This window comes from Manacus candei, unplaced genomic scaffold (genome assembly GCF_025592945.1).
Source record: "Manacus candei isolate 608988 ecotype Guabito, Panama unplaced genomic scaffold, ASM2559294v1 h1tg000049l, whole genome shotgun sequence".
Lineage (NCBI taxonomy): Eukaryota > Metazoa > Chordata > Aves > Passeriformes > Pipridae > Manacus > Manacus candei.
This window is the reverse complement of record NW_026138097.1, coordinates 2,981,471-3,005,507: the sequence shown is the minus strand read 5'-3', so window position 1 is coordinate 3,005,507 and position 24,037 is coordinate 2,981,471. Positions and strand designations below refer to the sequence as shown.

Sequence of the window (24,037 nt, the reverse complement as noted above, 5' to 3'; positions counted from 1 at the left end):
CTACAGAGGTCTCCTTATTGAACTAGGGGAGTTGACAGCTGTGCCTGACCTTGAAGCTGTAGTTAAACTGATGGGTTCTTTTGAGTAGAAAAACGCTATGTGTGCATCTTGTAGGGTGCAGTGGTGTTCTATAAAGCTGCCACAAGTTACTGTGATAAAGTTTTACCAATATGTGCCAATGGCATGTAGGTTTCTTCAGTATTATGTAGCTAAAGAATTGGAAAACTTATGACATTTTGGACTGTAGATTGTTTGTTTGGTTTTAATTCCAGATCTGAATGAAAACTGAGCTTTGTCCTGTTTATGTTTTCAAATACAGATCCAGATAATAAAAATGGGAACTCCTGGATCAGGACGGAAGAGAACTCCAGTGAAGGACAGGTTTTCTGCAGAAGATGAAGCTCTGAGTAACATTGCCAGAGAGGTTTGCTAATTTCAAAGTGTCTTAAATTCAGAAATAGGGATGAAAGCAATCTCATTATCCAGAAAGTTAAGTTTTTTTAAGCTGTGCATTAAAAAGTGTAATTAGACAAAAGTATGACAATTAATACATCCTAAGAGTATTTTCAATCAAAAAATCACATTTACTGAAATGTCATCACGGTGAGGTAGTAATTGTATGATTAGTGTAACTTTACAGAATCAAACTTAGCAGATATTTCTATATGCTTAAAGATAAAAAAAAAATGCAGTTGCTATCTCAAGTGTAAAACTAAAAAAAATTACACATTTATCCTATTACAGTGCGTAGTATTCCTAAGACAGTAAATACAGTGTGTTAGTGTTGAATGAGTAATAGTCATTATTAAAATATATTTGTAATAGATTCTATTTCAAATGTGACAAGTCAAGTTGCTTTCGAAATAAGCCTAATATTACACTATACCAAGAATTTCACCACCTGAAAAACAGATGGCTGCAGATAACCAGTGAAAAGTTCAATTAACAAGAAGTTGATACCAAGTGGAATTTTTTCCCTCCGGATATAGGAAAAAGGGAACCAGAATTTAGTCTTATAGAGATCTGTTTGGACTAGAGCTTTTTTGGGAGGAAGTGCTGTATCTTGGGAACAAAAGCCTTAGTACTGTTTGTATGCAAGTGGATACTGAACCTTTGAGCTACATTATCTACAAGGCTGCTACAAGGCTGCTCACCCTAGTTGACATAAATGAGTGCAAAATGCAGATTCAAGTTGCCTTTGTAATGTAAACTGTCTATATATGTGCATGTAAGGCAAAACAGGTAGGTAATAAGTCTTTGAAAACAAGGTTTCTTTAGGCATTTTCAAATTTATCCATCATAGACTGTAGGCAAAAGGTAGGCTTTGCCAATAAAAAAATAATTTACCTGGTAACTTTTTTCAGAAAGTGATGTTTCTGACACATCACTTAGATGATCACTTAGCGATCACTTCTAATGGAAGTCTTGCTCTAAACGAGCTAAGTTCTGGGGAGGACTCTGAATCAGTCATGGTCTCACTCACTCATCAAATTCTGTCTCTCAGTTTTTGGGGAAAACAGTTAATGAAAAAGAAGGAATAATTCTTTGAGTATTTGCATGGTTCCAGTACTGTAACATCAACTTGACATTTAGCCTAGAAAATGAGGTCTCCATAGCAAGATGTAATAAATAATATCTTACTTAAAATTACTGTTGGGCTTTGTTCTCTTACATCACTAAACCCATCAATTTAAATCTGAGCATGAATATAAATTAAACAAAAATCAAGGGGGGTTCCCCCTTAGTCCTAAATTAAATGAATCCTGAGACTCACAGCTGTAAGTGTTATCTCACTAAAATAATGTGAGTTGCACATCTGTTCCAGAAATTAAAGGTATATTGTCTTCTCTTCTGTCAAAAATGAACAGGAAAAGGAAATTGCTGAAAATCTCATAAAGCTTATTCAGTATTTTGAGGTTAATCTAAATCTGCTGAAGATAACCAAAATTTTTATGCTGATCATGTCTTTTAAAGAGTAGGTATTTCATATAATCTTTATCTGTTTTATGTCTAGTAATAATTCTTAAAACCTAGTTGAATTAAATTGGTCTAAATGTTCCTTCTGATTTCTCATTAGAATTATTTTTTCTCTGGTATTTTTCTGTATTTCAAGCATCACCTTTCATGGCTTGTTAGGTAGAAGAAAATTAAACATATTTCAGAATAAAATAGTTTGTTATCTTTACATAGACATTTTCAAAGCTGTGTATAGCACCATTTCTTTTTTATTGCCATATCCAGGTTTCACTTTAACAGTCTTAATTCAAAATTATCCAGTTTAAAAGTAGTGTGAAAAGTTCTAGGACATCATGAATATTGTGTTAACACAGCATATACTAGTGTCAGGTTGCTAATCCCTGGATCAGTATAGGAGAAGCTGACCATCACATCCCTTGTCAAACAGCAGCTGTTGTCATTGAACTGGTAGCTGTAATTAATAGCATTAACCACCTTATTCTGAAGAAAACATACTCTAAGGGTACAGGGTGCATTTCTTAATTGATTAACAGGCTTTTCTGCTGTTACATCCTAATTTCTGTCTTTAAATAATACCTGATTTTACTGTGCCATACATATACCTTATCATTTGAGGCTTGAGTAAGTTTTCAGTTAGTATGCTGACATATGGCATGCCAGTTCTCAGTGCATGAATATGTAGAGTAGATATACTTTGTTCTGAGGCCATTATCTCAGCAGCATAACTTGCTTATCTTTTTATTGTCAAAGGGTGTTTTGTTCCTCAACTTCCTCTTCTGAAATTACCTTTTTAGTAGATGTTACTTACTACAGTAGGACTGAGTCCTGTAATCCACATGTTTTCTGTGGAAAGTGTTCTAGGTACCAAGAGAGAGCAAATAGAATATGTGGAAACAAAAGGTAGCACTCAGAATGATCTGCATGGCGCAACTGCATAGAAATGCTCTGGGATTAAAAGCAGTTACAAAATGGTACTAGGAATTATCAGAATTTGTAATAGTAGCAAAGAACTGTAATGTTGTGTATGACATTTCAGAGTGGTTTTTCTCCAGAAGTTCAGATTTCAGAGTGTACTAATTTTGTTCTTTGTCACCACTTCTAATTTGACAAAATTGCAATTTCCATGTTCTATGGCATATGTCAAAAAAACCCTAATATGGTATCTTCCATTTGGTATCAGTAAACATTGCTTTCTAGGAAATATTGTTTAAAGGATTCTTTGGTATTGATCTACTAAATTAATTTCCATACAGTCTCTTTTCTGCACTTGTTGAATCTGATGTGTCATTTTATATGAAAAATATTTAATGGAAGATGAGCACTATCATAGGATCTGAGGGCCTTGGTCAAACTACTTCCTCTTTGATATTTCTTTCATTTTTTCTGTCTTTCCTCTGCATTAGAAAACTTTTTTCTTCTGTTGGCTGTCCCTTCCCCTCTACTTGTACTTACTTCTGTTATGTAGCGAGCTCTTTCACAACTTTTCCTTGCTGTGGAAGTTTGTATTGAGACAAACCCTTTTGCAGTGTCTTTGTGCTAGACACAGATATGCTAGAACATCAATTGGAGTGAATTGATGTCTTAGTCCAAGAACTTTTGCATTACTAAGCCTCTTTCTTTGAGACCTACTTTTTATATTGTAGTGTGTGATTCTTTCTGGCATTGAATCCACTGCTCACTGGAACTGAGGAAGAGTAAAGGCAATGTACATATACAGGGACAGGGATCTATCTATGCATCTTCTTCTGCACTCTCCCTATTACTCTTGTGTCTGAAGTGAGATTAGTTGCAGTTGATCAGTTTGGCAGTCTTACCTTGCTACAATAGACTTTATCATGTTTGTTTCAAAAGCTGTGTGAACAGGTGTAGGTATATTGTCCATGTGTTCCCTGCAAGGACGAGAAAAGGAACTCTGAGTGTAAATACGTACAGTTACATTAAAGTGGAGTAATGGCACATGTATTCTAATTATAGCAAGATTAATTTGAAAGCAACTGATCTCTTGTAAAAAAAGGGGGGCCTATCTCCTGAAAATATAGGGAGTTCTTTATACTATCTTCTGATTCTTTCTCTAGCTGATGTAATGGATTCTGAAACTGTTAGCATTCTCAGATTGACAAAGAATAAAACCACCTGGCATAGAAGACAGTTTCTTATGTCATGTGGAAAATTCTAGCCTTCCGAAGTGCAGATAAGGATTGTCTAGTGTAACTTCAGGCTCCTGGCAACATTATGTTCTTATTTGTCAATGAAAAAGGATTCCTGCATAACTAGATAAATGAAAGCTGAGGTTTGTGTTCTCAAGGTTGTGTTCACAATCTACATTGGATACAACTGATATGATCTCAAGATCTGTTTTTCCTTTGGATTTGTTGTGGGGACTTTCTGCTCTTTAAGTTGTTTTGTGTACAGAATATCTTCAGCTCAGTTGTGCATCACTACTTCACTTGTCTTTGTAATTTACAGACAAACTGTGTTCATTTGAAATATTTAGCAGTAACCTGTCATCACCAGGCATCTCTTATGATTACCTGAAACTTCTTTCTCCAAGAGTAGCCTTATATGCCAGAACAATGGTTTCAGTCACTTCTGTGTTCTTACACTGACCGTGGTTCAAGCTCAGATACAATGAAGATAGGGAGAAGAGTCTGACTCTTGTCAGCTCACCGTTCTCAACCTGATAAGCAACAGTTTGAAGGCACAATCAGGATTTACCATTTATAGCCTTTTTTTCCCCCCATGCTTCCATCAGTAACCCTTCCATTCTTCAGGGCTGAGTAACAAGATGACAGAGGACTAGAGCTTGTGGATGACAACTGCAACACCATTCACTTGATTTCCATCTTATAGAACCTTGTCTCTGATTTTAGTGTTTTGGGGTTTTTTTTTCAGAAACTGTTCTCATGACTATTTTCACTGTGTAGCAGGAGCCTGGAAGCTCCTAGGAGGTGTTTTCTCATGGGAGAGAAAGATTCATTTGGATTTAAAATTCACTCTGTAGTTGCTCAGACTTGGAGTAGAGTGCAGTTGTTCTTACTTTGGTAAAGATGTCATGTTACTGAATTACCATGGTAGAAAAAGCTAAGAGTTCAATATTTTTAGATGTTGAAGGCTAGATCATGAATTTAAAAAGAGAGTTAACAACATAGTCTTTTTCTTATTGAATCTCAGTATACTTTTTTCTCTGCATATAGCTTCAGCTTCTCTTAAGAAAACAAGCAAAGCCTCGAAGAATCCCACCCTCATAGATATTGCCTTTTTAGATGCTAGATGATTTTTTAATTTGTTTTAATAAGGGATCTTTAGTATTAATTCAACGTTTAGTTTGCTTTTGTTTTTAATAGTGGTTAAGGATATTTTATATGACAGACGATATTCTAGACATTTTCTAATCTATATATGAATGTGTAAAATAAATGGCAAAAGAATAAGAGACATCAGAAATAAAGAATCTTAAACCTTTAAGTCATGTTAAAGCTTAAGATTTTGTTGTTTATATTCTTTGCTTTATAGGCAGCTGAAGTAGGGACATCAGAAATAAGCGGAAAAGAGATATTTCTGAGGAGGCATAAGAAATACTTTGGGCACATAATTGGTGGTGTTGCCTCAGGTCCTTGAGACAGTAAGGAGATGAGGGTAAAAAGCATGGAAGTGAAAATACAGAAGAAATGAGCAGCAGAAGAGAGGAATGATAAAATGGTTTGGATTGGAAGGGACCTTAAAGATCTTCTAGTTCCAGCCTCCCTGACATGGGCACGGACTCTTTCATGTTTGCTTAATAAGCATTGATGAAATAAACTTCAACTTGCCGTGTGCAGCAATGTATAAGAAATACGGTGAACGTTTGTAAAACGCTCACCCCGCTGTTTGGCCCAAGCTGGCAGGGTGTCCTGGTGCCGTGCCGTGCCATGCACCCCGTGGCAGACAGGGAACCCCGCGCCAGGGACAGTCGGCGCCCTCACCGCCGCCATCTGGTGGAAGAAGGAAAATACTCCTCAATTAGACCCCTGTGTTGGAAACTGCAGGACTGTGAACGCTGCATAACACTTGGCAGAGAGAGAAACGAGTTATACGTATTGTAGTCCATGATGACAGAATAATTCTAATTTTTTCCGAGGTGAATAACATTTTATTATAGCCTATATTTTATCCTTATGAAGCTTTTGTGCTGAATCTGAACTAATTATTAAATCATCTTCTCCAGAGTATGAAAATTAAAAATAAAATACTGTTGCTTTAGAGTGAATTTCTTCTTGCAGGCAAGGGAAAGGAAAAAGATTCTTGTCTATACTATGGAGACAGATGTTATGCTTCTCCTTGCTGGGCATGGAGGGAAACATCATGTCAATTCCATGTACTACCATGCTGCTTACCTGGGTAAGAACTTGGTCACTGCTGTGAAGAGACTAAGGAAAAACACATCAGAAAGGAGAAACTCCAGACTCAATCTTTATGAAGACATTAAAATTAAAGTCTGATCATCTTCCCTTTCTCCTTTCTTTCCTGCCATAAATATCTTTGATTTAACTGAAGACCTACATGTTATCCTTGAAAGTTGAGAGAAATAGTTTTCAAAAGATTGTGATAGAGTATGTGTTTAAAAACAAAGATGAAAAAAATTGAAGAAGCAATGATGGGTTTCTAAATTACTCTAAGTAGTTGTTAATAATTGGGGTTTAGGTGATGTCACATGAAAGGTTTGAGTTCAGATTTTTGCTCCTCAGCCCCCCAGGAAAGATGAGACCCTGGTGTCCAACAGTCTGTCAGCATCTTGTAAGGAGACCAACAGATTCACAAGATTGGAGGGTACCTTGACCTCCCCTGTTAGGGGAAACTCAACAGAGCCAGGACCCCTCAGTGGGTCCTGCTAAGGTGTTATCCGCCACTGGCAGCTGCAAGGACTCACTTCAACAGTTTATGGAATAACACTTTTTATTAATACAAATTGTGATAGATTAATAAGGTTCGAAGGTTGTCAGTGATAGTGTCTACTGCAAAAACATGTTTTAAAGCAATCTACTGATACATATATTAAGAAAGCACAAGCTCTGATACAAAGCAATCTAATTAATATGCTATGGAGTAAGCACAAGCAAAAGCAATAGTCCTAAAAGCAGCATTTAATGCACATAGAGCATATTTCTCACCCAAGGTGTCCCTCGGGGCAGGGGGAGAAGATAGACTCAACCCATCAACTGATCCCAGTAGTTTTGGTAGAGGTCTACTCCTGCTTTCCCCCTATCCCCAACTCCCTTCCATACTATTTTCTTTGTGTTTAGGTGGAGTTTGAGTGGCTCTAGTCATAAATACCTTTTATTTTTGATTGGTTTACCTAATAGGAGGGTGGTGGTGGTTGTGGTTTGGCACCTGCGTAGGGGTTTTGACATGGTTATTGGCTTTAGCAGCAGAACATCTTGATGCTCCCTTGTCAGACAGGTACTGTATGGTCTCAGTACCACAATGTTCTCCCATTCTGCTGGGATTAGAATGGAGGGGGGACTACATAGTCTCCACTTCGTTCCACACTCCATTCTGTTTCTCTGAGCAGATGTTTATTGTTGTACTGGGGAGTACAACTTCAGTCCATCCAGGGAATTGCAGCTACTTTTCACCTTAAAATTCTGAATCCCCTCTAGGTTTAACTGGATCCACTATCCCACAGGTGAAAATCAGGAAACTGACCATGTCACCTTCTGGAAGGAGAACATTGTCTTGCTACTTCTATGTTTACTAAGCAAATGCAATAAAATAACCTAAACAAAGCAAATACTGCTTTAAAGTATTGCTTAGCTAATTGAAAACAGGTAGAGTAATCATATTCTTCTGGAATGAAATGCTGTTTCTGCAGGTGCAGGGAAAGGCCACCTTTTTTTTTATGTAATACTTTTTAGTGCCTATTTTGAAATTAAGAATTCCAGGTGAACAGATTGCTTTGTTTTCTTACGTAGAGCAGAGTTAATACTCAAAGAAATACAGATATGGCACTTGGTTTAAAAATAGATGTTTGTCCTTAAGGTAGAAGGTGAAAGATAAGTAGTATGAGTGTGTTCGTATACAAAAGAAAATTTGCAGGTTTAGTTATCAATTAATCCTTTATGAATTAGTCCTTTTTTCTTGTCCAAGCAAAGTCTTGAGGGCCTCTTCTTTGCGTTTCTACCCAATTTCTTTTGTTACAAAAATATGCTCTATAGTCTTCTGTGTCCTTTCTTGATCAATTCTCTGAATAAATTCTATGTTATATTGTTGTATGTATACCTTGTGGCTCCTGTTTGCCCTCCAGGGTTTATAACAAGTGATTTCCTTCCATTTTAGCCACCAGCATAAGTGTGTACTGGTATGATTATAACAGGTTTGGATACCTCATAGTAACATTTTCCCTTACTCTATTTGCAGTTAAAGTGTTCAAGAAAATTCAACTGTCCCATTTCTTTTTATCAGTTGGAAGTCCCCTTTAGAAGCTTCTAAAATATAGTGAATTTTTACTTCAGAAAAATAGAAACCTGGTGTGTATAACACTTTTTAATAAGCTGTACTCGAATTAGATGGTATATCTTTATAATAATATGTTTTATTAATATGTGCCTCCTGGCTGTCAGGGCACTGCTGACTCATATTCAACTTGCCATTGACCAGGATCCCCAGATCCCTTTCCATGGCACTGCTTTCCAGCATCTCATTCCCCAGTCTGTACAAACATCAAGGGTTACTCCATCCCAGGTGCAGAATGCAGGACTTTCCCTTGTCGAACTTCATATAGTTGGTGATTGCCGAGGTCTCTCTGCATCCAGCAACTCCTCCCAGTGTTATGTCATCTGCAAACTTGCTTAGTATCCCTTCCAGTCCTGCACCCAAGTCATTTATGAAGCTGTTGAAGAGAACTGGGCCTAACATGGAGCCCTGTGGAACCCCACTAGTGACAGGTCACCAGTTTGATGTTACCCCATTCACTATCACCCTCTGTGCTTGACCCGTGAGCCAATTGCTCACCCATCACATGGTGTGCTTATCCAGCTGCGGGCTGGACATTTTGTCCAGAAGGATACTGTGAGAGACAGTATCGAAAGCTTTACTGGAATCCAAAAAGATTATATCAGCTGGCTTCCCTTGATCATCTAGGTGGGTTACCTTGTCATAGAAGGAAATCAGGTTTGGTAAGCAGGACTTTCCTTTCATGAAGCTGTGCTGGCTGTAACCAATGGCTGTGTTGTCTTTCAGGTGTTTTTCAATACTTCCCAGAATAATCTTCTCCATAACTTTACCAGGAACTGAAGTGAGACTTCTCTTTGTTATTTCGCTTCTGCCAGTTTGAACAACCAATAGTAGACAGTAATCAGAGGGCCTTATTAATCTAGAGAGTCTAATAAGACTTCGCCTTAGAAGGAAGTGTCCTATTACAACTCCTCTTCCTCTTGACAGAGGAGGTCTTGATGTGGGGTACATGTGGTGTTGTTTTAGGAGGCCCCACTACCCCACAATGACCTTTGCCCACCTCACCAGTTGTCTGGCCTTCTAGTTCCAGAGCCTCATACCTGTTGTAGAAGGTACCAACCCTTCCTGTCAAATTCTGTGAAGAAGGAGGAACCTTCCTCCTGGTATGTGCAGTGACCTGCTTCCAGCCTTCATCTAAACCAGACCCCTGACTAACAGTCCTAACAGTCACTGTATTTTCCTTAGCAGATATTTAAGACTTTATTTCAATGTAGCTGACAAAATTAAATTGTGAAGGGTTTGTTGGGGGTAATTTGTTTCACAACTTTTACGGGCTTTCTTCAGTAAGGCAACAGAGTGAATGGCAGCACCCAGAAAGAAAACTTGTCCTTTTGGAATTATAGTTGTTTCTTTTTGATTGTTAATTTAGAATTTCAATTAGTTATGAAGATTTGTATGACTGCTGTATTGGTAACATGAGGCCTGTGCTTTAACAGGTCTGCTGAGAATAAAGAATTACTTGGTGTGATGGCCCCTTTCACATGGCACTATGATTTGTTTCTTCCTTTAGAGTTTGGCGAAGGAAATCCGAGAACTGTGCTTTCAGTTAACTTGCCAAATTTTTTGTCTTTTTTGGAATTGTGTGATTTTTAGAAGAATCTAGTTGCTCAGATTAATAATTGATGTAATATCAAACCATTTCTTGCTAAAAAATTTCTCTAAAAAAGATTTTTTTTCTTCAATTTCAAGCATCTATTTTATGACAAATGTTTGTAGAATTCTGTTATGTTTTATCAAGGGTTTAGTAAATTAGAAGAAATGGAATTTCCCCTCTACTGTAGGAATCTGAAAGTTCCATCTCTGTAGGACTAGGAGAGTGGTGAAATGTGAATTGATTTTCAGCATGAATCAGTAAGCAAATTAACTTTGTATCTTTAATAGTAAAGCTTTACCAGAGCCTAAAGGCTAGATGCAAATGTCTTCCTTTCTATAGACAGAACTAAACCCAGATATATCAGCTCTTTGAGTCCTTTCTCTTTCTGCGCTGCATCCCTGTCTATGTGGCAGTTTATATACGACAGAGCGATGATTACGGAGTAGGGCTGCAAATGGGAGTACTTCCTTTTCCATGGGAATTTCCTTGCTTTACTTGTTTGTTGTCATCAGGTAGGAGGAAAAAGATTATATTGGGACAGTCAGGAGTGTTGATACAGCCTTGGAATTGTTTTATCTGAGTATACAATATACAGAAAAACAGTCTTCATGAGAATCATTTGAAATTAAGACAAACTATTTTGAGTAATAAAGCTATGATGTGTTTACCTTCTTTCTTTTCATTATTCAATAGATACTTTTGTACCTGTAGTTTAATAATAATTTGAAGTTGAAGTCCAGGTTAAAAATCCCATTCATTTTTCTGAAGCTCAGTAAAACGTTTTGTAGGTTTCCAATGTTTTACATAAACCTATGCTATGCTAGTGGTAAAAGCAGGGGAAAAAAACCTATCCTTAATCAAAGACAAAATCCCATTGAATTTTACATTTTTAAGAAGTTCTACAAAATTAAATGTTTTGGTTGTTAGGAGTTCTGAATTTTTGGCTGCTGCTGTTTCTCATAAATTTTTAATTAACATTTGATAGGCAACTGGAATTTTGGTGGAAAACCTTCATTGGTTTAATATTTCAAGAATCTTAACACAAATTTTTTTGTCAACTCATTACTCAAACATGAAGAAATTGAGCTTGTGCTTTCCTCAAACATTAGCTTTATGGCAAATTTTATTTCCTCATGATTAAATTTGGGGTAGCATTTAGGGTCTGAAAGACAATGGTTTTTTTTTTTGTTGAGGCTGGATAGAAACTGGAGAAAATATGTAGTTGTATCTGCCAATAACCAGGTTTCACAAGCAGTGCAGAAGTAAGCTATTTGCCACTGAAAAGGGAAGGTCATGCTAATGTTTGTCCTGCTTGTACCTTTTGCTGGGTCTGGTGTTCTTAAGGTCTTTGTACAAGCCAATTCATTTCACTAACACACCAGAAAACTACTTTTTATTACTGCTGTTAACTTACTGCTATGGTAGTTAGTTAAAATGGCTTACAGCAGGTTCTGAGCACTGAAGCTGTGTCCAAGGAAGGCGTTGGCAGTATAAGGCCTTGAATGAAAAGGTAGGGAAGTCCCTTTTTGACGATAGTCATTGTTGAAGGTAGTTCTTAAGGAATGGCAATCTTAAATTTCTTTCCTGCATTTTGTCCATTAATCAATTTGATTTTGATTGCTATTCGAAGTATTCTAAGTGATGTTTGCTTTTCGAAATAATGCCAAATGGTAACAGAGCCTTTAAATATGGCATGAACAGTAGTGGTTTAGTATCCTTGTTTTGATTCTTTCTTCTTGGTTTTTATGTCTTTTTATGGCCAAAGATTCTTCAGTTGCATGCATGCCTGTGCAAATACTATGCATAGGCAAAGTCATTTTAAAGTCCATAGGACATCAGTTTTCAAGTTGTAGTGACAGTAATATTTCTGTACTCAGTTCAGACATGCATCCCAGGGTCCTGAGGGAGCTGGCTGATGATGTTGCCAAGCCACTCTCCATTATATTTGAAAAGTCATGTTGGTCAAACAAAGTCACCGGTGACTGGAAAACATTGCTCCTATTTTTAAAGAGCATAGAAAAGAAGACCCAGGGAACTACAGACTGGTAAGCCTCACCTCTGTGCCTGGGAAGATTGTGGAGCAGATCCTCATGGAAGCAGTGTCAAGTACCTAGACTTCTGTAAGGCCTTTCACAAGATTGCTCATCACATCCTTGTCTCCAAATTGGAGAGACATGGCTTTGATGGATGGACTATTCAGTAGGTAAGGAACTGGATAGATGGACCCAGGCAGAGAGTTGTGTTCAATGAGTCTGTGTCCTGATGGAAGCCATTGATGAGTGGTGTCCCTCAGGGGTCTGTCTATCTTGGTACTAGGGGTCTTTAATGTCTTTATCAATGACACAGGCAGTGAAATCCAGTGCATTCTCAGCAAGTTTCCAGATGACATGAAGCTGAGTAGTGCATTTGGCACAACACATGGAAGGATGCCATCCAGGGGAACCTGGGCAAACTAGAGAAGTGGGCCCATAGGAACCTCATGAAGTTCAACGAGTCCAAGTGCAAGGTCCTGCAGTTGGGTCAGGGCAATCCCAGACATGAGTAAAGACTGGGAGAAGAACTCAGTGATGGCCACAAAGATGCTCAGAGGACTGGAACACCTCTCCTATGAAGATGGGCAGAGAGAGCCGTGTTTGTTCAGCGTGAAGGAGAGATGGCTTTGGGGAAGCCTCACTGTGGCCTTCCTGAAGGGGGTTTATAAAAAAGAGGGAGAGTGACTTTTTACACAGGCAGATAGTGATAGGACATAGGAGAATGTATGTTTTTAAACTACAAGAGGGTAAATTTAGATCAGATGTTAGGAAGAAATTCTTACTGTGAGGGTGGTGAGGCACTGGAACAGGTTGCCCAGAGAAGTTGTGTATGTCCCATCCCTGGAAGTGTTCAAGGTCAGGTTGGATGGGGCTCTGAGCAACCTGGTCTAGTTAGTGGCACCTGGTCTGGGGGTTGGAATTAGATGATCTTTAAGGTCCCTTCCAACCCAAGCCATTCTATGATTCTTTTATCAACATGTAATTCTTTTGACTAGCAATGATATCCGTAAAGTAGGGTACATATTCTTTCTGAAATTTCATTCTGAGAACTCTGAATTCTTTACTGCCTCTGTATTGTGATGTTAGAATCTTAATGTGCAATTGTGAAGAGATTATTAATTTGAGTACTTAAACCATTATTCAAAAAACATGTTTTTAACTTTCATTATTTTTAATCTGCTTGTAGGCAGAAGCCAGACTTGCAGCCAAACGAGCAGCTCGAGCAGAAGCAAGAGATATACGTATGAGAGAGCTGGAGCGACAGCAAAAAGAGGTAGTGTAACTTGTCAGGAATTCTTACAAATCTTTACTAAAATTATTAACATATTTTATTTCTGTATTTGCATAAGATTTTTTCTTTTAGTGTAATTCAGCTGCATGCTAGTATTTCAGCATTAGGATTGGATTATACCTAAAGTATTCACAATAAATAATCTTGTTGTCAGGATCTTTATTTTTAAAAAAATGAATAAAATTGGGGTAATATTTACATGTACAGTTGTGTGTTGCTCCACACATTTCTCCTAAAGAAAAAGTTTGCATTTCATGAGAAAAAACCTCTAGAGAAACTAGGTTTTCAGCAGTCTGGTTATTTCACGGTTATTGTATTTAATTCAGGTTTTGACATTGCATGCAGAAGATTGAGAACTTATTCTTTTTCGTTATTACATTCAAATCAATGGATTGCTGATATTTGGTTGTTGTGGGGGTTTTTTTCTGTGGTAATTACAAACACAATTTGCAAAACAGTTTTTGCCTTAATTTTATATGGTTCTTGTTAGGCCGTAGATTCAGGTTTTGAACTGCTATAGGTGTCTGGTATTATACTGGAGATTACGTAGCAATTTAACTAGATTTTTCTGAATTTTCAATTTAGGAATCCAGTCTTGTGTGGTGACTAATTTATATTGTAAATGGTTTGTTTGTTTTCCTTTTTACATTCTGTAGTTTTCTCAGCATTCATGTGATAGAAAATGGGCTCATATTCAGAAATGGATGGTAGGCTAAAATCACCTGTTGTGCATGTTTTCACCATTCAGAGAACTAACGTAGGATTTGAAGGAAGTAATTAACTAATGGTTTGCTGTGTGTCATTTTGAAGTGTCTTATTACTGAAAGCAATTACTTATAAACTATATATTGATGTGGATATCCAGGGCACTTTATGGCAGCAAAAGAGAAACTATGGAATGACATGTTTCTTCTTAAAATGAAATGTTTTGTGTTTCCACCATGTGCTGGCTTAAAGTCGTTAATCTATTTTAAATGAAATGAGATTAGTTTCAGTTAGGTAAGTGGCTTAACAATAAGTGTTTTAATTTCAGTTAACTTTTTGAGCTTGAGTTTTTACCTTTCTTTTTCCTTAGTGGTCTTGCATTTGTATTTTTCCTCTTTTGAGTAACTTGGCAAATGCTAGTGTCTTTACAGATGATTAAGTTGATTAAGTCAACTTTTAGGATTTAAAAATCAACTATAGGAGATTAGAAAAACCCTTGTTTTCAGTTAATAACGATGAAACATTTGGCTGCTTATTCAGATTAAAACTAATAGGGAAGGCATAAAGGTAGAGTTACAATCTGAGAAAGCTGCTGCTCAATTTATTCTGATTTATCATAGAATCGTTGAATATGCTGAGTTGGAAGGGACTCATAGGATCGTCAAGTCCAGCTCCTGTGCGGGTCACCCTAAGAGTCACACCATGTGCCTGAGAGCATTGTCAAATGCTTCTTGAACTCAAACAGGCTTGGTGCTGTGACCACTCCCCTGGGAAACATTTTCCAGTGCTCAACCACGCTCTGGGTGAAAAAACATTTTTTGATACCTAACCTGAACTTCCCCTGACTCAACCATTCCCTTGGGTTCTGTCAGTGGTCACCCCAGAGAAGAGGTCCATGCCTGTCCCTCCTCTTCCCCTCTTGAGGATGATGAAGACTGTGATGAAGTCTCCCCTCAATCTCCTCCAGGCTGAACAGACCAAGTGACCTCAGCCACTCCTCATACAGCTTCCCCTTCAGACCCTTCGCCATCCTTGTGGCCCTCCTTTGGACACTCTCTTATAGCTTAGTGTCTTTTTTATATCGTGGCACATAAAACTGCTCACAGTATAAGGTGAGGCTGCACCAGTGTAGAGCAGAGCAGGACAATCCCCTCCCTCGACCAGCTGGCAATGCAGGTGCAGGATCCTGCACTTTCCCTTGTTAAATCTCTCTTAATTTGTTAAGGTCTCTCTGCAGGACCTCTGTGCCCTTGAGGAAATCAACAGCTGCTCCCAATTTAGTGTCGTCATCAAACTTACTTAGTGTACCTTTGAGTTCTGTGTCCAGGTTGTTAATGAAGATGTTGAAGAGAACTGGGCTTAGGATGGAGCAGAACCCCACTAGTGACTGTTTACCAGTCTGATGTTACCCCATTCACTATTACTCTTTGTGCCTGACCTGTGAACCAGTTGCTCACCCGTCACATAACACAGTTATCCAGCTGTATGCTGAACATTTTGTTGAGAAGGATACTGTGTGAGACAATATCAGAAGTGAAGACCAAAAAGATTACATTTATCGTCTTTCCTAGATCAGCTTGGTGGGTTCCCCTGTCACAGAAGGAAATCAGATTTGACAAGTAGGATTTTCCCCTCATGAAGCTGTGTTGGCTATGAGTGATAACTGAGTTGTCCTCCAGGTGTTTTTCAATACCTCTCAGAATAACCTTTTCCATGATTTTACCAGGCACTGAAGTGAGACTGACATTATTGCAATGTTTCTTTAGAGAGTTCCTTTCACAAACTTCAGGTGCCTTTTAAAAAGGTATATGGGAGATGTGAGGGTTTTTCTGGTTTTTAGGAAAATGTTCGCTGTGTGATCACCAAGATTTAAGCAACATATGCTGATATTACCCATAATTTCAAATAGTTAAAACTACAATGAGAGTTAATTGGCACCCCTGTTGAGAAATCCTAAAACTGTCATTAGAATTTTATTTGCAAAAGTTGTACTGACTTTTTATTGTCTCTTTGCCAAACTGACATTTGTGTATATATTAGTTCTCATGTTACTTATAAAGAACAACATAGATTTCTCTTATTTCTTGGCGGAATGCACATTTGAAGGTTTTTTTGCTTGAGAACAAGGGTTTCCAAAACGTGGAATACAGATTGCATTTGTGAGCAATCTCATGTCAAAATTAATGCCACTCAACTGAATGTCACCTTCTTTTTGCACTCCTAAGAGGCACATCTGCTATAGGAGATTTCTGAACAGATGTGCACTCCTTTCGTGGACGGGGCGACCTAATTTCTGTATTAGTTAACGTGCATAATTCAAACTTAAATTGTTAGAAATCAAGCTTGATAGATACAAGCAGCAGCTATCTGTTTACAATGTGTACTGTAATACTTTATTCTTTGACCTGAATATGCTGAACACTTAACACTGGCTTTCTATTTTCTGATTGAATGTCAGGAAGAGACTTGTTACCCAAGAACTAAGAGGAATCTTATGTAAATAGCAAACTCTCTGCTTGCCAGGTGCAGATATTACTAACAGGTATTTGTCCATTTAGACCAGGGACACAAAGTACATTTACAGTTGGCAATGATCTGACTATATTGTGTTGAAAAGTTAAATAGCATAAATACTCCTTTTAAACTTCAAAACAGACAAAGAACACTAAAATATCATTATGAAATTAACCTACCCTCTCCCCTGGGAAATTTTCTTACAGAATTTTAACTAGGCCTATTGAATGGTCATAAAAAATATTAAACAAGTTAATGTATCCAGTGGTAATGTAGAAGATAACCATGTGACCATAAGCAGTATGAAAGCCAGCTTTAGTCTTTAGATACCCATCTATGATCTGGAGGCGAAGCTTTTAACTCTAAAAATAACTGGCTTACAATCTTTAGAATAGTGTGACATGTTGAAAACTGTAGGAAGTGAGTAACTGAAGGAAGGATTTCTGGTTTTAGAACCCTGTTATAGCCTTCATATTGGACAGTTTTAAAATTAAAGTTATTCTTAACATACTATAACAATTTGAGATGCTAATGGCATGTGAAACATTTCAATGTTTTAATTTTAAACTAGTTGTGGTTTTGTCCTGCTGCTTCTCACATATTCCTTTGTGTGAGCCAAAATGAGCGTTCTCTCGTCTTTCAACAGAATAAAAGATACTAAGGTGCCCTAGCTAGTTATCCTCCCTCAGATTTTATAACTTGGGTTTATTATTTTCCCTGTCACTGCAGAGCAGAGCTAGTTGTAGAACTTATAACTGATCGGTTTGCTTAAGAAGCTTTGTTCCTATAATAGAGAAGAAAATATAAAATAGGTATGAGGAAACTGAGAATAATCATCTCTATTAGGGCTAAAATAACTTTATAAAATATTCACAAACTGAATGTAGTAGTTATGTAGTACATTTCTTACTAATGTAAATTTGTAAAGCTCTTTTTTTATTTTTTATTTAATTTTTTAAGTTAAAAAATCTTGTGCTTTTTTCTGCGTTAATATACTAATCATAAGAAAGACTGACTACTGAACACTAATTATTAATTGTATTAACCTGCCTTATTTACATCTCCTAATGTAGTTTATTGGCATTCTTACCCAAAGCAGGTGAAATCAGTTCTTTGGACTTGAATGAGTTCCACCTTGCCACGGATTATTCAAAATAACACATAGCGTTAAAAGTGCTAACAGCATGTTGCTCATATTTGCTTCCTAGTGCTGTGTCAGGCTCTTTTTTTCTTCCCTATGATATAACTCTGCATTTTTTCTTTCTCAGGAAGACTCAGAGAGGGCCAGGTATTCTCACCAGTCCAGTCAACATTCATATTTGGTTTGTGTTCAAACTATACTTTTTCTTTTTGATCATGGCCAACAAAAACCAAACAAAAGAAATTTGAGTTTGGGTTTCCTTTTCTTATGGAGAGGATGGAGCTTTAAGTCTCCCGAGTATTAGCAGTTTTAATCATTATTTTAAGTCACATACAATGTTGAAGTTCATCTGGTATTTCATTTCCTTCAATGTTAACAAAATAGTTTATTTTTATATGTTTCAATCTCTGTCTTTTTTGCATATTGAGTAATACTGTGTTTCTGTAATATTTGTGGAAGAAAAGGTAGTAGTACCTTAAGATACAATTTGAAGAAGAGTTTGGTATGATGCAAGATTTTATTTCTTTAGAAGGTGGGATTATTCGTCAGTGGCAAAAAGTTACCTGAATGATGCAAGGTATCCCAAAGACTGCTAACAGAAATATTTACTGTATTGTATAGCCTTTTCTGTATCATCTTGAGGTCATATATGGTGCTAAAGAATGGTTTTATTGAGGTTATGTAAACATTTTCCTGGTCTTAGTAGATTTGTCTAGAAATCAGCTTGTTATTGATCTAGATATATAGGCCAGGAAAGAGACAAATTACTAAAATAAAAGGATTGGTTTTGTTTATTTTGGAAGGTGAAATGAGCTGTTTCTCTGTGTGACTTTAAAAAATAATGATTGTTACTTAATAAGATGTCTCAGCAATTAAATGTAGTCTTTGATTAATTGAATTCTGTGTAATATCTCGCAAGTCCTGGTGTTAAGTGTTTCTGCAATTTGTCACACAGGTGTTTTTACCAAATAAATAATTTAAATCATGTAATATTGACTACTTTTCAAACAGTAAATGGTTAACAGAAAAAACATGTAAAATATGCTATGCGCTACACTTAGAAATTTGTGAGCTAGTACAAGTTTGCTCAGATCTGCACTTGTCTTGTTTGACATACTAACTATGCTAAGATGGAGATTAAGTAATTGACCATTGTCCAAACAAGAGAGTTTGAACTGAGCAGATAACTGAGCTCATTTTAGGGGGGTTTACCTAGAATTTCTTTGCCTGCCTTGGTTATTATGTCTCATTCAGTAAAGATTAAGTTAGAATTAAATTTTTAAGTTTATTTCATATATTGATATATTCTTATAATTTCATTCTCAAGAGTTCTTTGAATGTCAGTGCATCTCACAGGAGCAGAGCAAGTACCTCCAAAAGGAGAAATCTCGTGGTGTGCAACCTGGAATGAGCATGCTTTTTATTTATAATGTGTTGTGTTCACATTATGATGTTTTCTGTGTCTACTTACCAAAGCAGTAGTTTGGTGAAAACATACATATAGAAAATGGTATTAATGGGACTGCTGCAACTATTGTTGTAATCAAGCACTTTGTGATAGCAAATTTGAGGGCTCAAAGAAAGTATTAAGTGAAGTTATCTTCAAGACAGAACACTTACAAGTATGAAGAGAATTTATCTCTTCAGTCTCTCTCTCCTAATATCCCCAAAAGAGAAGTAAAATGAAGTGACAAAGGTTGTTCATCAACCTTGATAGGTTGCTGAAAGTTATTACAGGAAACATTTTTCTCTCTTATATTGTGATTTTAATACTACAGTCAAGGCTGGAATACAGAAATTTTACTTTTTCAGTCATGGGTATTTCTGTATGTTTTATGGTATTCCTAGTTTAGGCAACTGAACCATTTGTTAATGGTTAATGGTTAATGTTAAACTGTTAATGGTTATAAAAGGTAAGTGTTGGGATGATAATGATTATCTGAGTAATCTGTCTTCATTTACCAATAGCAAGGCTGCTTATTGGCAAGTAATAATTAAAGACAAAAACTGTTTTAAAAAAAATAAACAGTTAAGTTGGTTAAAACTGGTACAGTGTCCTATGAGTCCTGTATGGTAATACTTCTAGCAATACAAAAAGGTACCATAGTCTCTAAATTACATCTATAACATTAAAATTTTATTTAATATATTGTTAATATTGGGTATATTGTAACTATTGAGATAATATGAAAACAGTATGAAATAATGGTAACTAAATCTGGCCTAAAATAACTTATAAACAGATATAAAATATAAACCCATGGAATTTTTTGTGTTAATTTGATATCTAGAAGAAATTTTCAGATAGCTGTCCAAAATTATCTCACTTTTCGTAAATTGGGATACTGTTGGGGAAAAAATTAGTTTTTATTAAGTGTTCCAGCCTCAGAATGCACTTCAGATTGGCTAAATGGCATTCCTTCATGTATACATTTTCATATTTTTTTAGCATCATGATTTTGATTTTAGTTTCATTTTCTTTTACTTTAGTATGACAGTGCTAAGGATAGATCTGCAAGATACTTGGTCCCTGTATGTTAACACTTTGCATGTCTTTGAGTGAAGACTGCTTTTGTGCTTTGTTTTTAAGGTGTAATGACACTAACTAGCAACTTTGAATCACTGATTTTAAAAAGTATGTAAACTTTTACTGTCACACTTTCAGACCTAGAACAGTTTCATGATTCTAACACTTTCTGTAGAATGCATGTATAAACTTTTTCAGGTTAAAAAGGCAGCTGTCTTACAGTAGGCATTTTTTAGTATTTATTTGTTATTTCTACACTTAGTAGTGAAGTGACACACAGGTTAGACTTGGAGAACATTCTTTAAAAGAAAAAAAGTGTCTGTATGGATCTATTTGCATTCTCCATTTCCATTTAGAAACTTTACTTAATCAAATAGAAAAACAGTCCTGAGAAAAAGCAGTTGGTTTGTATACCTTTACTTTAAAAAATTCTTTCAGATTTTTATGAAGAGATAGTAGAGTGCATCATGTTCTTAGTGGTATTATGCCACATAAGATTTGTGCATCTTCTTAGGAAAAGACAGCTATCAAGTACCACTAAAAGCGATATGTAAGGAACTTAAAAAGCTGTTATTTCTTTAAACACCCTGCTATCTGAATTAGCTACAGCTAGGCAAGCACAATATAGTGCTTAAAATAGTCTGTATTACTAAGCTTTTTTAGTTTGTATATTGGTTTTAATTCTTTTTGTGAAATGTGAGCACTAGCTTAAGTCAAGTCTGTGTTAATCAGAATAAGATTGGTTATAGTTCGACTTATCAGATCTTTTTAACACAGTGATAAAAGCATTGGCTGTTTTTCTAGTCATGTAGTTAGAATTTCTGTGGTGTTTCTGATGTTAGGTGAAAAAGCCTTAAATCCTTATGTTCGGCTTCTTTATATTTTAAGACTGAAGATACTGGTATATAGCGGTATTAATTTTGTAATTTTTATTCTTAGAGTCATGTTTACAGTGAATCTCATAATTCAAAGAAGAAAGCTTATTCCCATAAAGATTTTTTGGTTACTTTTCTATATAGTATTCATTACAAATATACAAAGTATGTAGAGTTATATACTGATACAGTTATGGATAAATTAATTAGCTTACTGACATTTGCATACATTTTTTTAGGAAAAAAGAAATCTCTAGTATTTATCAGATTCTGACCTCCAGTGTGTTTGGATCAGTGCAATAGCATCAATGAAATCATCTAAATAGAAATCTCAATCTGCTGGAGGTCTGGGGAAGTCTCTTGGAACTGTTTAAAAGTGCCACTTCTCGAGATCAAAGTGTATTCAGTCAGGATAGATATATATTTTCTATTATTACACTTTGTCCCCTATCAGATAGTTAGAAATATTTTAAATATACATGTAAAGCAGATTGAATTTGCCGTAGACCTTGACATTAACCCAGTGACTTATTGAGAAAGGCATGTGGATTACTGGGATCTTGCAGAAACTATTCTGGACAGTTTAGTGTACAACATGTGAATATAGTGTCAATAAATTAAATATTTTGCATGTCTTTTTTCAGAGGGTTTTTGGTGCTGATGAATTAGTGGTTGCATCAGGGGTTTGGGAAGTCAGAGCAGCAGTGGACACTTGAGTTAAGACAAGACTGAAGTAATTTTTGTATTTACTTGCCTTTATTGTATTACAGCATTTTTCCTGCACTTTTGAGGTGCTATTTTCCTCTTCCCTCAGTTCCTAAATAAATACTATGAATATTTCTGCTTCCTGTTGCCTATTGAGATATGAAGTACTGCATTCTGCAGGCACTACTTTTTGCCATCTCTTCATCTGTCTGGTTTTTCTTTTTTGTATGTGTATATAAATTTTTTGCCTGACATTTGCATAAATACGCAATTTGAGTAGAAAGTATCAAAACCCAACAGAAATGAGCCAGACTTTCAGTATTCACACTTCAATATGTGTGTAAAGAACAGTGGTAGGTTACAAGCTAACACTGCTCACGTAAACATTCAGCCCCTATTAAATTATTAGGGATTTCTGTCCTCTCTCCCCAAAATGCTTTGATTTATGATGGTATCTAATGGAAAAAAGATCAAGTAAATAATTGTACTAATTATTAGCAAGTTTTGTCAGTTATGTATTTCATGCTGCACTTGTCAAACTTTTGGAGTTTTCTTATTTATTAAGGAGGAAAAAGTCGCAAAATTATTTATTATTTTGGTTAAGCATGGCATTAAAATATAAATAATGCTGATATAGAGAGTACGTAGTAGTTTTGGGGATTTTATGCTTATATAAGTTTTGAGTCACCAATAGGCAAAACTCTACAGCATTCTGTATAAGTTCTAAGCTTGGGAACACTTAGGCAATGTTAAGATAGAACTTTTATTTACAAGATCTGCAGATGCAACCTTTGTTTTCTCTCTTCTTTCCCTCCTCACCCTCAGAGTGGAATTTACTATGATCAAAGAAATTATAGCAGCCTTGGATATAGTAAACCAGTTCCTTCCTACCATGTTCGGGTCTGTCTCCTTATATTAATTTCATTATTTATATAAAATATGTGTATTTGGGTTTACTTACTTATGCTATATGATGCAAACTTTTCTTTTTCCCTCTATGACATTTCAAATTATTACATTCAATAGTAGTTACTGTTGTGTTTTGCATATGTGGCATTTTAAATTTCAAATAACTGCTGTTTCATGATTGCTGTATGATATATGAAAAACAACCAGCAGCTGTGACAGGTGCTGTTTCCAATTTCTATCTTTTAAAAACAACAAAAAAGAGTCTTTAATGTTAAGCAGCATTGTACTACTTTTTTTTCACGGTAATATAAATGATAAAGCAATGCTCTGTCATGAGACGAGTAGTATCTTCCAGTACCTGCAGCTACTGTCATGGTCAGGTTTAAATAAGTAGTTAGAAGAAATTGACATGTCATTTGAAAACTACTTAATTTCTTATCATTCTCTTCCACAAATCTTCTAAGTATACTAGTTTGCTTTAATTAATATTTTAGTTTGATTTCAAAGATAACTAGTTTTCTTGGAGGTTTTTTCCACACTTTTCTTAAAATTCCTGTCTATTATAGATATAAAATTTAGTATTTAAATCTTTAGAACTTTTAGGGAATATAGAGTAATAGATTAAAAAAAATTATGTACACAGGAAAAGTGTTTCTTACTTTTTCTATTCTTCATGCTATAGTCGTCTGCTCTGTACAGTTATCCAGTGGCACCAGCTAGGAGTTACAGGGTTAGTACAATGTAAAAATCATATTTCACTTTTCTTTATATGTTTTAATGGCCCACAGAAATATAAAATCACACTTTTCTTCATAGGTATCTCCTTCTTTAAGCATTGGTTTGTTAAGAAGTATCAGTTTTTAAAGTATTTTAGTAGTTGCTGTGTTACTGTTCTTTTTACAGAGAAGCATAATGTTTCTGAATGCAGCAATGATGTTGAAGAACACTAGGGTTAGTAATAGTTAATCCAAGCATACTAAATAACAACCGCATGTATAATATTAAAAAAGTATTTGAAGAAGTTAAACATTTGAATAGGAAAAGCCATTGTCAGGAGATTATTGAAATTTGTGATAAATACACTTTGAATACCTTTAAATAGGATGCCTTATTTAAATTTAATAAACCTACAAAAATGCAATAGCGTGAAAACCCAATCTGCATCTCTACAAAATAAAAAGTAGCTAGAAGTGCCATAAGAATAGCTAAGATAGCTCTACAAAAGGTTATCTTTCAGACATGCATGCCTGAAACTTTGTCTTTTGCTGCCACAGTAG

The 24,037-nt window shown here is 35.9% G+C and overlaps 1 protein-coding gene across 9 annotated transcripts in view; it reads left to right on the top strand.

The window, feature by feature from the left end:
• LRRFIP2 (LRR binding FLII interacting protein 2) overlaps positions 1–24,037 on the top strand; it is a 61,675-nt gene that overhangs the window by 11,055 nt on the left and 26,583 nt on the right. For 6 of the 9 annotated variants that reach the window (XM_051798742.1, XM_051798740.1, XM_051798741.1 and 3 more), the window contains exons 2-3: positions 320–424; positions 13,280–13,366. In XM_051798742.1, coding sequence (XP_051654702.1) covers positions 335–424; positions 13,280–13,366 — 177 coding nt within the window. In that variant the 5' untranslated portion in view covers positions 320–334. Of the gene's footprint in view, positions 1–319; positions 425–13,279; positions 13,367–14,040; positions 14,092–17,871; positions 17,926–19,071; positions 19,138–22,676; positions 22,752–23,442; positions 23,491–23,663; positions 23,712–24,037 lie in introns of all 9 variants that reach the window. The other 3 variants (XM_051798735.1, XM_051798736.1, XM_051798738.1) reach the window with 3 other exon arrangements.